General features: G+C 36.9%; 1 protein-coding gene across 1 annotated transcript; it reads right to left on the minus strand.

Moving 5' to 3' along the window:
* Positions 1-2,264: 2,264 nt before the first annotated feature.
* LOC129004129 (40S ribosomal protein S6-like) lies at positions 2,265-15,826 on the minus strand. The gene is made up of 5 exons (XM_054432563.1): positions 15,730-15,826; positions 9,501-9,705; positions 4,326-4,471; positions 3,496-3,699; positions 2,265-2,499 (listed from the first exon to the last, which is right to left on the minus strand). Exons 1-5 carry the CDS (start codon positions 15,733-15,735, stop codon positions 2,308-2,310), a joined length of 753 nt encoding a protein of 250 aa, XP_054288538.1. The 5' UTR covers positions 15,736-15,826; the 3' UTR covers positions 2,265-2,307.
* Positions 15,827-16,878: the final 1,052 nt, after the last annotated feature.

Here is a 16,878-nt window from a genome sequence, read left to right on the forward strand (position 1 = left end):
GCGAAGGAATATTAGTTTTGTCAGCATATCTGAAAGTATGCAAACCAACTGCTGTGCTTTAAATAAGAAGGTTTTAACTGACTATGATAAGATTCCCGTGCGTAGAACGGGCACACGGCTAGTATTTGTCTTTATTTATTTATATTTTATATTATTTATTTATAGTATACAATAAATATAAATATATGTATACATAAGAATACAAAGTAGTGAGACCATATTTTAATGGCTAAAGACACTCTCGCCAATCCAGTGAATACATTAAAATGACTTGGGTCTTGATAGGTACTCTCGTTTTCCTGGAGAAGATTGCGTAAAATGCCATCTTGAGTGTGTCAGACAGACAGACAGACAGAAATTTAGATGAGACTTGTTTCGGCTTCTTTAATGAATAAAACGTAAAAAGTAACCTAAAAATGTATGATTCTGAGCAATGTACAGACAAAACTCTAATTTAATTGATGTGTTCAGATAGCATTTCCACAGAATTTCGAGTCATCTCCGGTCCAAGCAAATATAAATTGTTATGATCAAATTTTATGGCATTAACAAAGATTTCAAGTACTAATTTTATATGTACCTTTTTATGCTTAAAGCGTAGCAGATTCCCTAATTAAGTTCGGTATTTTTGTGTGTATGTATGATGGTAACGCATTATAATGTCCTTGTTTCTCAATGTTTCACGGAAAGGACAAGAGCGCCTTGATAATGAAAATGTCAACCCGAATAAAGTGTTAAATTTAGAGGTTGAGGTAGTACCTTAAATACTTTTAACCATTATGTTATAGTCCTTTAAATTCTGAACAAAATTGTACAAATCCCATTTCCGTATATTTACTCTCACCGCTTACACATGATAAAGGTTGTTGACAAACTTATGGGAGAAAGTATGTGTCAGAATGCTGAACCCGTTTATTTAGTTTAATCATTGGATATAACATATGGACCAACAAGATCCGGGTGACATTTAATTGCGAAGCATTAGTTTTGGCTTGAAACTGTCAGATACTGCATTTGCGAAGGAATAGTTTTGTCAGCATATCTGAAAGTATGCAAACCAACTGCTGTGCTTTATATAAGAAGGTTTTAACTGACTATGATAAGATCCCCGTGCGTAGAACGGGCACACAGCTAGTACATTATCCTACTTTATATATTATAGCTTTATAATAAATACTTATTTATATTTATACTTTATATTCTGATAAAGTAGACTGATCAATGATCTTATACAATGAAAATCACCCGAGTTGAAAACAGAAAACCTTGAGAATATAAATAAAAGTTACACTCTTGCCACTTGCTAGCCAATAAATATTTTACCACCACACAATAGAGTTTGGGTGCACATTGTTCATCCTGCCATTCCAACCTGACTGTGGTGTTATGCACACATACTGTGAGGAATATCACCTTTGTGTAGTTCTAGCCAATTCCCTATATAGGGAATACAATTTTGCAATTTCTTCCAAACCACTTTGTATAGCTTTATATTGATGTGTTGTCATGCACTAAATGGTTAAGGAGAAGATTCCAAAAATATGTGAATTTAAAATTCCCTTGTTATTCTTATGGAGAAAAAGCAAAATGTTGTACTTTACTTGTTTATAATCATATTTTGATCAAATTTGGAAAATGGTTTTTTATTTCTAACTATACTATTAACCTTCAACCTTAAAACACTTTATTACCTTCCCTGTAGCAGCAAACTTAAGTTCTTGTTCCAGGATGACATGGGGTTGTAATATTAATAGGCATGCATGTTTCTTGAAAAATTTTTTTCTCAGCTTGTGTGCATTGCAGGGAAAATCTCTAAGCATTCTGTTAGAAGGATATTTTCCTGTAGATGTGCAGAATGCCTTATAAATTTAAATAAGCACTTAAAATTAATTTAAAATGTAAAAAGAATTAACACGGGAGTTAATATGAAAATATTAACAGAAAATAAAAACAAATTGAAGAAATTCTAATCACATTGAAAAAAGAGAAGTCTGTATATTACATATTTTTGGCCGAGATCTCAACCACTGGACGACCTCTGGTACTTATAATACAACTCCATGCCATCCAGGTGGTTTTCATCACTCTACTTGTAAAACTGACTGCCACTAAACATAATTTTTGGGGTGTAAAAAATTACAGCCTAACATAAATTACACACCAACCCTGCAATAAATTGTTAACAACATTGAGATAGGCCTAATCACACTCCTGATGATTAGTCTTATCAAATGAAGAACAGGTAAAAATAAAAAACAAAATAGTTGAACAGTTTTCTTTTTTTTTAATAAAACAAATTCAAACTGCCTATTTGTTGGGGGCGCTTGCGGCGGATGACTTGGAGTCCCTCATGGATGCAGAGCGACGACGCTTGATCTCCTCTTGCCTCCTCACCTTGGCCTCCTTCTGTCTCTGGGCCAGCAGCTTGGCGTACTCGGCTGCTTGCTCCTTGCGCTTCAGACAACGCTGCTTCTTCAGTGCCAGTCGGTGTCTCTTGCGCTACAACCATCAACACTTGATGTATTTTATTATGCAACTAATATTAAATTAAAGTTGGAATGGATTTGGCTTTGATTAAGAGGATGGAGTTTTGGATAAATTCTGTTATTTGAGATACTGAAGTTGTCTTACACATCACATTTAAATTTATCAGCTGAAGCCAATTTTTAAATTAAAAAATTAAATAGTTAGTTAAATGTGCCTGATCACAAAAGAGTGCTACAACCTAAAATTTGATTTTGTTCTACTATGCAGGTTATTGATGCTATGCAAGTTTAATTCGGCTTGTCAATTCAGTGAGAACAAGCCAAACTGACCATGTGTATGTAATTGCTGCATATGAATGTGTACTTACTGTAGGATCCTGTGTTATTTAGAATTGACGATTCAAACTTACAAGCCAAATTGAAAGTGTGTAAGCAGACTTGGGGAAACTAGTTGATATGACATCATGTTTTCTTTTCAGTTAAGTTACGCTTTGTTAAAAGTTGGCTTACTTTGACAGAGATCAGTAATTGAGATGAGCGGACCCTGTCTGTATCTAGGAAACTTAACTATTTTATTAACACGAGAATAGAATGTTCCATACCATCACAGGTTGTTGCAAATTAAAACATTCAATTGGTACAAAGCAATACATCAATATTGAATAATATTAAAACCCCAATCAATGCCATATTAAATGAGAGGTTTAACTTTTAAATGAAGTGTGTTCTCAGATTTTCTCTCCACATATGTATTCAGGTAATACATGCAAACATAAGTAAATCAGTCATCATTTAAACACACTCTCAAAATATAAATTTTACAGTACCGGTACCTAATAGAATTGAAACATAAATGAGTTTAATTGGAATTAAAACAACTGCAATTCTTTGTCTAAAAACCAATCCTATTATTTAATAATTACACAATTAACTGATTGTTTTGGCAATATAACCAATATTCCTTGTATACCTATTTACTAATGTTTAACCATACTGCCACGAGGCCTACCTGGAGGGTGACTGGTGTGATGAGACGTTGTATCTTGGGTGCTCGGTGTCGAGGCTTCTTACCCTCCTTGACGGGGAGAGGACGTTTGATGACAAACTGCCTCACATCATCCTGCTTTGTCAGGTTGAATAGTTTCCTGATCTTGGAGGCACGCTTGGGGCCCAATCGTCGTGGAATGGTGTTGTCTGTCAGGCCAGGAATTTCCTACAGAATAAAAAAAACATGCAAAAATATTACATTTTTGTTTTCACTTTAGAATGAAGCTGCAAATTTTTCCTTTTGAAAAACAATACAAAACCTAAAGGCTTTTGAATTTAAATACTGTCACATGTTAGCTTATGATATAATCCAGCAGCTACTTGGAAAAGTTACCTTATTCTTAACTCCACAGAACTGTAACTAACTTGCAGAGTGAGGAGCATCTTTCCCTACCAATTTTTTTCACACATATTTACAAGAATGGAAAAGACAATAGGCCTAGCTAACATATTTCTTATTTAATTTATAACTTAACAAATCTAATACGTACACATGGAAAGTTCAAGGACTTGATTGGTTCAGGACTCTTAAATACATATTTTGTAGCACCTTTAGATTGCCCCAAGCAACAAAAGTACTTACTGTAAATGGACTTTGTGAAAGAAACTATAACACTAAAAGGAAAAACTGTACCAAAAGTTTACTAAGCAAAGACAAAAATATCCATGCTTAAATCCTCTGTTGGTTTTTTTGCTATTCCACTCTCCCAGTGTCACTTGGTTTACAGTAACACACAAGTAACTGTAGTGGGATGTGGTTGAAATAAAGCAAAAATGTAAAAATTAACTCACATTTTCTCCTTTCTTGACAATAACAAGAGCGAGCACACTGAGGTTAGAGTCGACGATGCATCCGCGGACGGACTTACGTTTCCTCTCCCCGCTTCGCCTCGGTCGGTAGCAAGAGTGACCCTTGGAGAGTAGCAGACGAACTCGGACTAGAAATGAGTAAAACATATTAAATTGTATTAATTGAATTCTTCATGACAGAAATAGTTATAGAATAATTTCATATCAAGGCACATGTGCAAAACATACAATGCTAATATCTACTCCTGAAAAGAAAATTAAATATCTAGACTTCTATGTTAGAATGTACACTGTCGATCCTCTATAAATTCCCACGAGCATAATAGAAGATTCAAGTGGTATGGTCATGATGTCCCCAACAATATAATTTTTTTAGTTACTCGGGGATTAAATGTTACAAAAGAATAAAACTTAACTACCAAGTAAGATATTGTATCATAAAAATTAACATCAAAGAGATAGCTTACTTAAATAAATAGCCTATTATTGGCTCCATAGTACCATAGACAAATAGATAAATATAGACTGTCAAAGAAAGGTTTCGGCGCCCACCGCTAGGTTTGCCGTGTAGTTACAGCGCACACCGCTGCAGGCGAGGAGTGCAGGAGCCGTATGCGACCAGCAGACGCGCCATAACTACACGGCAAACCTAGCGGTGGACGCCGGAACTTATGCTTACCGCAGCACAACCCACTGCACAACTGACGGTCTATATTTATTCTATTTGTCTATGATAGTACCTTCCCTGATATTTTGGTCCCTTCTCTGGCTCAAAAAATTCCATATGTTTGGAGTATTATATTAAGAGATATTGTTCAAATTAAATAGTTATATGAAACTTGAATAAGGCAAGTAAATGTACTTCAACCAGTCTAATCCAACGTAGTACACGGAATTTGTAATCTAAAAACTGTTATTAACTACCACAACAAAATAAAAATAAGATTGAATTATATTAAATAAAAGTGCCAAAATGTTCCACACTCTGACCAATCACTAAGAATTACCTTAGCAATTACCTGAATGTGGGTTTCTGTAGCACAAACCGAACATACACATGATTTGTCATCAGTGTACTGCCTGGAATGGTTGTGCAGTTAGCAATGCAACTAATTTAAAACATCCATGTATAAATCCCAAAGTACCCATGAACTTTTGAGAAACCTACAAGTCACACCCCCATAAACCATATACTTAAAATGTTCGTCATGACGAGAAACCTTGCGTAGCAAAAAATGCAATATTTCATGAGGACATAGCCTAAGAGCATACTCATGTTCCACACTCTGACCAATTGCTAAGAATTACCTTAGCTATTACCTGAATGTGGGTTTCTGTAGCACAAACCGAACATACACATGATTTGTCATCAGTGTACTGCCTGGAATGGTTGTGCGAGTAATAAATTGTCTTACAGCTTGGTCATATGCTATTATTGATTGTTCCAAATGCGAAACAAACAGACTTTTCTGGCCTATCAAAATTTAAGTTTATTTCATCGGCTGGACGCCACACTCTTTGAAGCCACATTTACTTTCTTGTAAGGAAAATTATGAAAAATGCTAGGGTGGACCTACATCTACCACAAAACTCCAAACGTCCACTGCCTAACCTAACCAAAACCAACAAAAAAACCCATGAAAACTCGTTTTCATAGTCCGATCAAGCTGGTTCACGAACTTGTTTCTAATAAACGTATAGGCACTAGTTTGTACCAAATTTCACCAAAATCAGAACATTTTTGGTCGAGTTATTGCACTAACAGACACATAATACTTCGCCTCTTAAATAAAGACATTTTTCATTTCATTTCATTACGTATAATAAATATGAATTTGGACGAAGGGTGTTTTTGACCTCTTGGGAACCTCATATAATAAAAGTAACACCTGCAGTAATACCTTATTCCGCAAATGGGAAATTTGCTTAAAAATTATTAACACTAATACCGAAACCCTAGCCAGGCTGAAGCTAACCGAAACCCCCGGTCTATGGAATACCCCAAGTAAACAGTGTTGCCAACATGCATTTGTGAAAATTCCCGAGGGCCTGTCAGACTGGGGTTTTAGTAAAAGTGTTAAGTTAGTGTACAGCAAAGAATATAAACTAGCCATGTATAAAGAATATAAGCTTGGCTAAGCTTACACAGCCATGTTCCACACTCTGACGAATCACTAAGAATTACCTTAGCAATAACCTGAATGTGAGTTTCTGTAGCACAAACCGAACATACACATGATTTGTCATCAGTGTACTGCCTGGAATGGTTGTGCAGTTAGCAATGCAACTAAGTTAAAACATCCATATATAAATCCCAAAGTACCCATGAACTTTTGAGAAACCTACAAGTCACACCCCCATAAACCATATACTTAAAATGTTCATGACGAGAAACCTTGCGTAAAACTATCCATTATTTCATAAATTGCCTTTTAAGGTCGTAATTTCTTTCTAAAGGGAACTTTCCATAAACATAATGTTAAAAATACCTCAGCTGTACTTACCAATCAATAGTTTTATTCATTTTAATATTTAAAAAGTCAAACGGGGTGAAGCCTATGGGTAACAGCTAGTTGTTGTAAATATAAAATTGTTTTCAATGAGGAAACTTACTTGAGTGGCCTAAACTATTTAGACAAATTCAATAATAATGTCAACAGATTATTAAAAATGAACTAGGCCTATTAAACTCAACCCAAGTTAACCTAATGATTATAATTTTGATGCCAGACAAGCCTACCTTAAGTAAATTTCTAGTTAAACCTATTTTTATAATAAAAAAAGTTTGTACCGTGCCTTTTTTTACAATATTGACAATTTTAATCTTCTATATATATAAAAGATTATGTTGGTTTGTTTGTATATTTGGCAGTGATAATCTCAGACACCTGCAACAAACAAGGTTAGTACAAGATAGGCCTAACCTAGCCTAATTCCCACAGAGTCCGAATTTATTAAATGAAAAGAAAACAAGTTGGCTTCAGTTGTTCAAGTGAGAAACTAACGAGAAAACTGAAATTAAAAATAAAACTGCTCCTTGAGCCAAAAAACGAAAAATTAAAACTTCTACCTTTTCACGTGTTCAACTTGAACCAACTTCGACAGAACTTGTCCAGCTGAAACCTGTCTGCTGGAACAAGTTTTGGGACGTTAAGGGAACTATAAAAGGTTTAAGAATTAAAAGAGAAAGTTCCAAGACAGATGATGAAACGTTAATCGAAAATATATTTCACCAACTGCACTACTTTACCAAATTAGTTGGTTAAAATGTATGACTAGATCGGAGAGTCAGGCCTAGCCTACGAACTTCGACAAAGTTCTGCCGAAACACAACTGACGGAGAAGTATTCGAAAGAAAAACCTAAGTTGTTTAAGTTTATTACACAACTTACCAAATGAAGTAATAATTCTCTAAAACGATTTTTTCGCGCACTCGATACACCACAAAACTTAAGATGTCCACTTCTCAACTTTCAGAGCTTGCGAAACGTAACTTTTAAACAGCGAAGTTGAATGAAATCTCCTCAAATCGAAGACGAACGAACGAATGCCAAAAGCCGGGAATACGAAAATGACAATCCTTATTTTTCTCCCTTCCTGATTGGTCAGCACAAACAGAGTCAGCTGAGTCCCATGCCGGGAAAGGCCAAGGCTATTTAAAAGAAAAAGAGGTTGCCTCAGTCGCGCGTATGACGTCACCCGCCGACCCGGACGGTGCTGCTTTTAATTCACACAGCTGTCACCTGTCAAGTACTTTGTTATTGTTGTTTGTTTTTCATTTATTTATTAGTAAACAGATCCGGGTCGGCGGGTGACGTCATACTCGCGACTGAGGCAACCTATTTTTCTTTTAAATAGCCTTGGGGAAAGGCAGGCGCATGACAGCTAGCTTCAACATGCTTACAGCCGCGTACCACTCAAAAGGTGGCTCCGCTGCTCTTCTTTTCTCCCGTAGCCCGCCCTCAGACGCAGTCGAACAACCAAACTGACACCAACGTCGTCTGCGATCTTGGAATTTGAGGTTAGGTGCGATGTCAGTTTAGCGTCGCGACTAGGGCACAACAACAGCTTACATTCAGCTGTTTAAGTTTCGTGGTTTAGCCGTTATTTTACCCCCTACACATTTGACCCGTTACAAATTTGATTCTGTGATGTTCAATAGCATTAAGCAGTTACGAGGTTCACCAACAGGGCGCAGCACTAAATTTATGACAACAGCTAATTTGTACCAAGCAGCAACAAAAAGCTGTGATACAAAATGAGAACTGTCAAAGCATGACTTTTTACAGTTATGTTTATGTAGCCAATTAATACTAATAGTAAATGATTAAAAGTCTATCTACGTTACATACAGCAGATCGAGGGAATATAATAATTATTGTACTCTTTAGCTTTATCAAGCTGCTAGCCATTATTTTCAAGGAACCAAAATTGTCTCTTCGGCATCTAGACTCCGTTGCAAGGCACGGGTATAGCAGCTAGTTATCTATAGGCATACCTTCTATCACCAGCAACCAGGTTCTATCACTTGCCTCACTTAATAGTTGTAAGGCTCTGTAGTTTGAAACTTGTATTTATTTATTTTTGTCATCATTTCTACTGCTTCATTAAGAATAAGGCCAGGATCACGAAGTATACATTTGTGGAGGTACACTTTCAGTTTAATTTTTCATTATCCCTAGCTGCCAAAAGGCAAATTAGGGGTGGTAAACTATCAATTATCTTCAGGCACGTGTAAGAGGTGCAATGTCCCAGTTTGTTAAGCACAGTGATGAGTAATTTAGATCAAATGATGTGATGTATGTATTGTTCTAAAGAAACATATTTTGGAGGTAAATACCCATCGGTTGTAACGTAAAAAATGTAAAAACAATTTAAAAAATTTTTATATTGCATTTTATGTTTTGTATAGGCCTAATTAAAAACTGGTTTTGCCTAATCTATTTAATATTTTACAAAAATCTTTATAACTAAAAAACTATTTATGATACGGATTTGAACATAGGCTAATAAATATTTTTAAAGCTCATAATTTTATGAGTTAACTGGCACTTGTTGCACTGGTCTATCTCAAATGGTTCTCAAGTTATGTAGTAAGTAGCTTCTCAGTAAGTATGTAGGAAGTAGTATGTAGTAAGTAGTTAAGTAGCTTCTCACCATTAGTAAGGACTCCCTGCTTCATGGGAAATCCTTGCTTGTCGTTGCCTCCTGATACTCTGACAACATAACCTTTCCATTCATCGCCAAGGGAGTCAGCCTCTACCTCAGCTCCCATACGCTTCTCATAGAATATGCGGAGCTTGTGTTCATCGACAATCTCAAACAATTTCTGGGTTCCATTTGGTGGATATGACACGTTCAGCTAAAACATATAAACTGCAATATAAGGCATCATTGTAAGCCAAACTCAATTAAAACCATAATAGCAAATAGCAAGAAGATTTTATACATGTCTCTAGGCATAATCCAGAAAAGAAAAAAAAGGCATGGTTCACAGAGAACCTGTAAAATAGGCTTGTGTGTGTGTACTGTATTTATATACAGGGTGATCAACTCAAGGAGGCCACCATTGGGATATCGGAAACGGTAAGAATTAGAGAAAACTTTAAATGGGGGACATTCCTTTAGTTTTTGTGGCAGTTAAAAATATGATTTTATTTTTTTGAAATTCAGCCGCCATTTTCCATGTATATAAATGTATACATATATATCAAATTAAATATTTTATCAATGTTGTATTGATTTTTTTGCATCTTTTGAAGAAGAGGGCCCCGCCTGCCACTAATTTTCAGTGTTCTGTGGCGTAAAGGTTAAGTTAGTCTAGATCAGTAGCCTATAGGCAAGTATATAATTACTTAACCACATATATAATATATATAATATTTAAGCTACCAAATTTGACCTTTTTATATAGGTAGACTAAGAGGACTATAATCGCCTACAAATAGTCGTATTCGTAAACTTAACTCCTTAAGAACTGACTTAAACTAACTTAATCCAAACCAAACTGAACTTGGAATTAACTTAAACTAACCAAATCAAATCAAAATCTCCTGAAATTTTATTCCTGAATAAAAGTTAGGCCTACATGTTTGTTACAAATTGTGTATGTACAGGAAAATAATTCCCTAGTAGACTAAGTTATTCGTCTGTGTTTGGGAATGAGTTGCTAATATCAAATCATATGGTTCATATCATGTTGTTTTTATACACAGGTCCATAAACATTCAGGAGTACTTAGACACTAATGATGATAGCAAATAAAAAAATATTAACAAGATGAAGAAAAAAAACCTAACTGCATCGAAACATCCAAAACTCAAATTTAGTGATTGTAAGTGGTATACGTGGAGCAATGAAGGAAAAAAGTGATTTGGTGATGCATGAAACTGCACAGAATTGTGAGTACGATTCGAGTAATCCTTCTGATTGCTCCCTGTCGAGATTTAAGAGCCAGCTCATGACTCTACTCTTAAACACAGCAACGCTGTCACTCTCCGCCTCTCAAATATGTGAAGGCAAGTTCCTATACAATGTATGACAAACGAAAAACGGTATAGTTACCAACACAGAATTAACATTTAAGATTCATCTCAAAGAGACAATTTAGCTTAAATGTTCATATTCAATACATACGTAATTGGTATTTTATCACATTAAAACAATGTTCAATATATTTCAAACTAATCTGATAAAAAGATAGGACATTTGGTAAGCCTGCTTTCCTGTCAATTTCTTATTTTTCAAAATAAGTAATAGGCCTACATTCTATCCGAAATATGCTGGGATTTTAAACGGTCGTTGCTAAGTTAAATATTCAAGATAACTAGGTACCGGTAGTATTTATGCATATTACGCTTGGTAAGTATTATTATTTATGTCAAAATTTGTGTTATTGAAATAGTGATTGTTTAAGCCTATAAGCTAGGCCTAAATCCTAACCTAGCCTACAATCATGTGTCTCACGCCAGAATAATGCTTCTGGAACCTTTATTTGTTTATATTTCTGTACATACACCATTTCTTGTTATCTGATATTTCCTACTTAAATGCATGCAGTGCCGGATTTAGGGTACTTGCCGCCCTAGGCCAAATTACTTGAGCGGCCCTCCCCCTGTGGTGGCAACTCCTTGCGATTGCGGAAGTAATCGTGAATATATTCTTTGCATCAAGGGGACATTATCATCGACACCCGTGATCTTGCCGCGGCAAAATCGTAAACATCCCCCGCGGGCTGCAACAAAGGGACATCATCCTCGACACTCGTGACCGTGGCGAAATCGTGATCATATCTTGTGAGCTGTTACCTTGAGGACATCATCACCGTCACCCGCAACCGACGTAAAATTGCGAGCATCTCCCGCGGGCCGCAATCACAAGGACATCATCATTGACACTCGTGACCGTGGCAAAATCGTAAACATCTCCTGCGAAGCAGGAATCACGGGGACATCATCATCGACACTCGTGACCGTGGCAAAATCGTAAACATCTCCTGCGAAGCAGAAATCACGGGGACATCATCATCGACACTTGCGATTGCGGAAACAGGGTGTCTACCAGATTTCTCAAATGGAATTCCCGACTTTTTCCCGACTATTCATTACCATTTTTATATAAATCCCGACCAAAAACTCGGTCCATTCTCCATGTTACTACACCTTTTTCCGTCTCGCGGTCACGGTACCTTCGTCAACATATGTTGTCACTTACGACCCAGCGAAATCACTGACGATCGAAACGTATCACATGCCAAGAAAATCCCATATTAAATGTAGGGGTGTGTGAAGCAGCAAAACATTTCAACTCAAAGCAACGATTCGATTTTAAAAAAAATGTTGATGTAACTCGATTCGAAGCAACATGGAATTTTTCTATTCATACTTCTCAGTGGAGTGAAATATCTGTTTTCAATCATACATTAGAAGAACCAGTATTTCTGGAAATATCAGTGAGCTTCTTGCCCATTTCATAATTTTTACTTGCAGCATCATGTTGTTAAGTATGTTACCTATTTTATTTTATTCATTTTATAAATAAAGATATGTTTGGGTGTAAACAAATAAAAACCTTTGTAAGATTTAAATACTGAATCTTTCAATTGGTTTACATTGATAAAATAAGAGGATAGAATCAGAACTACAAGGTATACAAATATAACTTCTTGTATGGCGAAGCAATGTCTCAGTGTATGCCATGTACTTGGATGGCAATAACCTGTATGGTCAAGCAATGTCTCAGTGTATGCCATGTACTTGGATGGCAATAACCTGTATGGCTAAGCGTCTCAGTGTATGCCATGTACTTGGATGGCAATAACCTGTATGGCTAAGCAATGTCTCAGTGTATGCTATGTACTTGGATGGCAATAACCTGTATGGCTAAGCAATGTCTCAGTGTATGCCATGTACTTGGATGGCAATAACCTGTATGTCTAAGCAATGTCTCAGTGTATACCATGTACTTGGATGGTAATAACTTGTATGGCTAAGCAATGTTTCGGTGTATGCCATGTACTTGGATGGTAATAACTTGTATGGCTAAGCAATGTCTCGGTGTATGCCATGTACTTGGATGGTAATAACTTGTATGGCTAAGCAATGTCTCAGTGTATACCATGTACTTGGATGGTAATAACTTGTATGGCTAAGCAATGTCTCAGTGTATGCCATTGTATGGCTAAGCAATGTCACAGTGTATGCCATGTACTTGGATGGCAATAACCTGTATGGCTAAGCAATTTCTCAGTGTATTCCATGTACTTGGATGGTAATAACTTGTATGGCTAAGCAATGTCTCAGTGTATGCCATGTACTTGGATGGTAATAACTTGTATGTCTAAGCAATGTCTCAGTGTATGCCATGTACTTGGATGGCAATAACCTGTATGGCTAAGCAATGTCTCAGTGTATGCCATGTACTTGGATGGTAATAACTTGTATGGCTAAGCAATGTCTCATCTCAATGAATAGCTTATATAATTAATGTCAATCATTTGAATAATGTCAATAAGTTATATATGGATACTGATAGTCAAAGTAACAGTATCAATGTAACAGTCAACTACGTATATGGATACTGATTCAATGACGTATAGACACTGATTCAAAAAGTTATTTGGATAATTATTCAATAACGTATATGGATACTGATTCAATACCGTATATAGATACTGATTCCATAACGTATGGATGCTGATTCAAAAACGTATATTATGGACACTGAATTCCCATGATTCAAATCGTTATTTTGATCATCACTGAATCGAATTGGAATTCCGATGCATTTTCGTTTCATCCCCCACCCCTCAAATGTAATCCCGTCCCAATGATCAGGAATATAAGATCCAGAACATTTTTTTAATGTTTTGAGACCCGTTCATCCCTAATTTTGAAAGGTTAGATTATTCCCGACTTTCGGCCGAAATTCATGACTTTTTCACGACTTTTCCCGACCTTTCAAAATCCCCGACTTTTTCCCGAATTTCCCGGAATTCCCGACTGGTAGACACCCTGGGAAAAGTCGTGTTAAAAACATCTCCCATGCACCGCGATCAAGAGGACATTTTCATTGTCACCCGCGGCCGTGCCGAAATCGTAAACATCCCCCTCGGGAAGCCATCATGGGGACATCCTCAATGACACCCCCAGCCGCGGTAAAATTGTTAACATCTACCGTGAGCCGCAATCATCATCGACACTCGTGGCAGCAGCTAATTCTTAAACGTCTCCCGCGGGCTTCGATCGCGAGGATACATCAACGTCACGTGCGGCCACGGCTAAATTGTTAACATCTCCCGTGAGCCGCAATCACGGTGACATCATCATCGACACTCGTGACAGCGGATAATTCTTGTACGTCTCCCGCGGGCTTTGATCATGAGGATACCGTACATCAACGCCACCCGCGGCCACGGCTAAATCATGAACGTCTCCCACAGGCCGCAATCACAGGGACATCATCACCGGCACCCGCGGAAAAATCGTGAACATCTCCCTCGGTCCGCGGAGACATCATTATGGTCACCTGTGATCGCAGCAAACTGGTGGTTTAAAGTAAATAATTTGTTTATCTAAATAAATGTTTTTCTCAATCCTCTGCGGCCCCTTTTGCTTGCTGCCCTAGGCCGCGGCCTAATCGGCCTAGTGGTAAATCCGGCACTGATTGCATGTAATATTTATCATACTAAGTATAGTAAAGCAGAAAAATTAGATCTAGGCTAACTTTAAACAACTAATTTTTGTTAGCCTAGAATATTTCAGAAAAACTAAAATTTTGTTTTTCAAGTCATAAAAAAGTTATAACTTTGTACAATATGACATTATTCTGAATCAATGTACTTATTGTTACTTTTAGTAATATAATAACTTTTGTATATAAATTGAATAGGCCTACTTCTGATTATATTCTTATGTTTAAAATGATCGGCGCAAATTTGTTGATTTTCCCCAATTTGCGTATTTTCCCCTCCTTGCCAGTGGACTGAGCATTATAGCATAAATCAGGTCAGGGCAGTCCTTGGGTTAAGAGTTATTTAATTTAACCGACAATAACTGTGTGTAACATTCAACGGGAAAAGACGTAACGCTAATTGTCAAATTATGTCACCCGCCACTCCAGCACACATTTTAAAATCAACATTGTTTGACGATTCGCCACTCTTAGGGTTAAGTAGTGTTTTAAAGTCAGGCCTAGGTTAGGCCTAGCCTAGTTGAGGAAGGTAAAGTTAGGTTAACTTAAGTATAATTAATTGATTTATTGGTTCATGTTACCTAGAGACTGTTATTGTAGGTTAAAAAAAACCCCGAAAACACTGGAAAGTAAGTTAGGCCCTACTATTTCAAAAATGCTTGCAGGCTGGCCTCCTGTAGGAATTTTCTAAGTTTCCAGCATTAGTCACAAAGGATGATTTTATGCAGATAGTCTATAGTAATGGACTGGTTTTTTTTTATGTAACCTAGTATAAGACCTTATCTATTGAGTTAGGTACCTACAATCTAAAAAAAGATATGTAAAGTTACAATGGTCAGTAACTTAAGTTTATATCGTAGTTTACAGGTAAAGGCAGTCTAGAGAGCGTTTGGTGCTTTTATTTATCATGAATGATTAGGCCTATGCATTTTAACCCAATGATCGCGTTTCGAATGGAAAGATAATAATACTCGACACGACAAAAACCCTCAATGTTGACGTTAAACAAAAAGCTCACCAGAAACTAAGGCATCGAAATCATTGGGTAGGCCTTCCACGTCCTAATCCGACTTCATCGCATTTCATAAGAAATAAACTATTATAGCATCTGACTATTTATATAAATATGGACCCTATAAACATTAAGAGCATAACATGATTGTTTTAATTTAAATATAAATTGTAAATTACTCACCTTCATGTCGGGCAGATTTTAATAACCTCCCTAAAAGAACAAGAAGCGAACGAAAAGATTGAAGCCGGAAACTTTACAGCTTTTTCAAGAGAAGAAGAAGAAGAAGCAGTATTTTCATTCAGTGCCATGGAAATACTACGAGAGAAGAGAAGTTATGAAAGTATACTACAATAGATTTAATAATTTTTAATTACCACAGTTTTTTAAAAATTAATTATTGTTAATCAGAGTATGGTGTAATATATTATTCAGTATCTAACCAACAAAACGTTGGTCGTGTTGCTAGCATAGTGGTTAGTGTCTCAGACTTCGCTACGGAAGGGATGGGTTCAATTCCTGGCACCCACAAGACTTTAACGGGTTTGTACCGCTTTCCATTAAAAGCGGTAAAACTAACTTCGGATTCGGGTGCCAGACCAACAGAATGAAACTTAACATCAAGAAGTGTCCCCATAACTCGAGTTCAGGAGGTAAAGGACCTAGGCGTTATTTTGACACCCTCACTACACCCTGAGTCCCACGTAATTCACATCTGTAACAGAGCGAATAGAATGCTTGGATTTGTTTTCTGCTTTTCGAGGCACTTCAGCGATATGATGGCTCTGAAGACCTTGTATTGCGCATTGGTGCGCCAGATTCTTGAGTATGCCTCACCAGTCTGGGACCCTCACCAAAAATATCTGATTGAAGAACTAGAGAGCATTTAAAGAAGATTCACTAGAATGGTCGGGGTCAGGACCGGAATTCCTTACCGGCACGTCCCAATTGAAGACATTCCTCGGGATCTGGGTCTCTTGCGAGTCGCCTTGACTGTCCTGACATCCTGCGTTTAATCTTATTCAAAACACCATCAGCCACCCGATCCGGCGACCTGTTCGTGACTCGTGAGGCAATACACCCGCACCAACTCCTCTGCGGGCGCAGGGGCGTCATTTGGGGGGGGGGCAGGGGGGCATTTGCCCCCCCTGGATCCCGGACTAGAGAAAAAATACACTGTACTAGCCAATATACAAATATTTTCTCCTGTCAAATCCTAAAAAGCGCAGCAGACAAAAATCTGTATTCTTGTACAGTAATTTGAAACAAAAATTATTATTGTTTTATTGTCTTAGATAGCACATTTTGAGTTTACATAAATTAGTAGTTTTG

This window comes from Macrosteles quadrilineatus, unplaced genomic scaffold (assembly GCF_028750875.1).
Source record: "Macrosteles quadrilineatus isolate MER2022 unplaced genomic scaffold, UCM_ALF_1.0 Scaffold_9__3_contigs__length_116548681, whole genome shotgun sequence".
Classification (NCBI taxonomy): Eukaryota; Metazoa; Arthropoda; class Insecta; order Hemiptera; family Cicadellidae; genus Macrosteles; species Macrosteles quadrilineatus.

Excerpts from the sequence above, each read along its gene's own strand:
- LOC129004129 (XM_054432563.1), bottom strand. Across the intron at positions 3,700-4,325 it reads TTGTCAAGAAAGGAGAAAAT|GAAATTCCTGGCCTGACAGA; the intron begins GTGAGTTAATTT and ends TTTATTCTGTAG. Across the intron at positions 2,500-3,495 it reads TCACACCAGTCACCCTCCAG|CGCAAGAGACACCGACTGGC; the intron begins GTAGGCCTCGTG and ends TGATGGTTGTAG.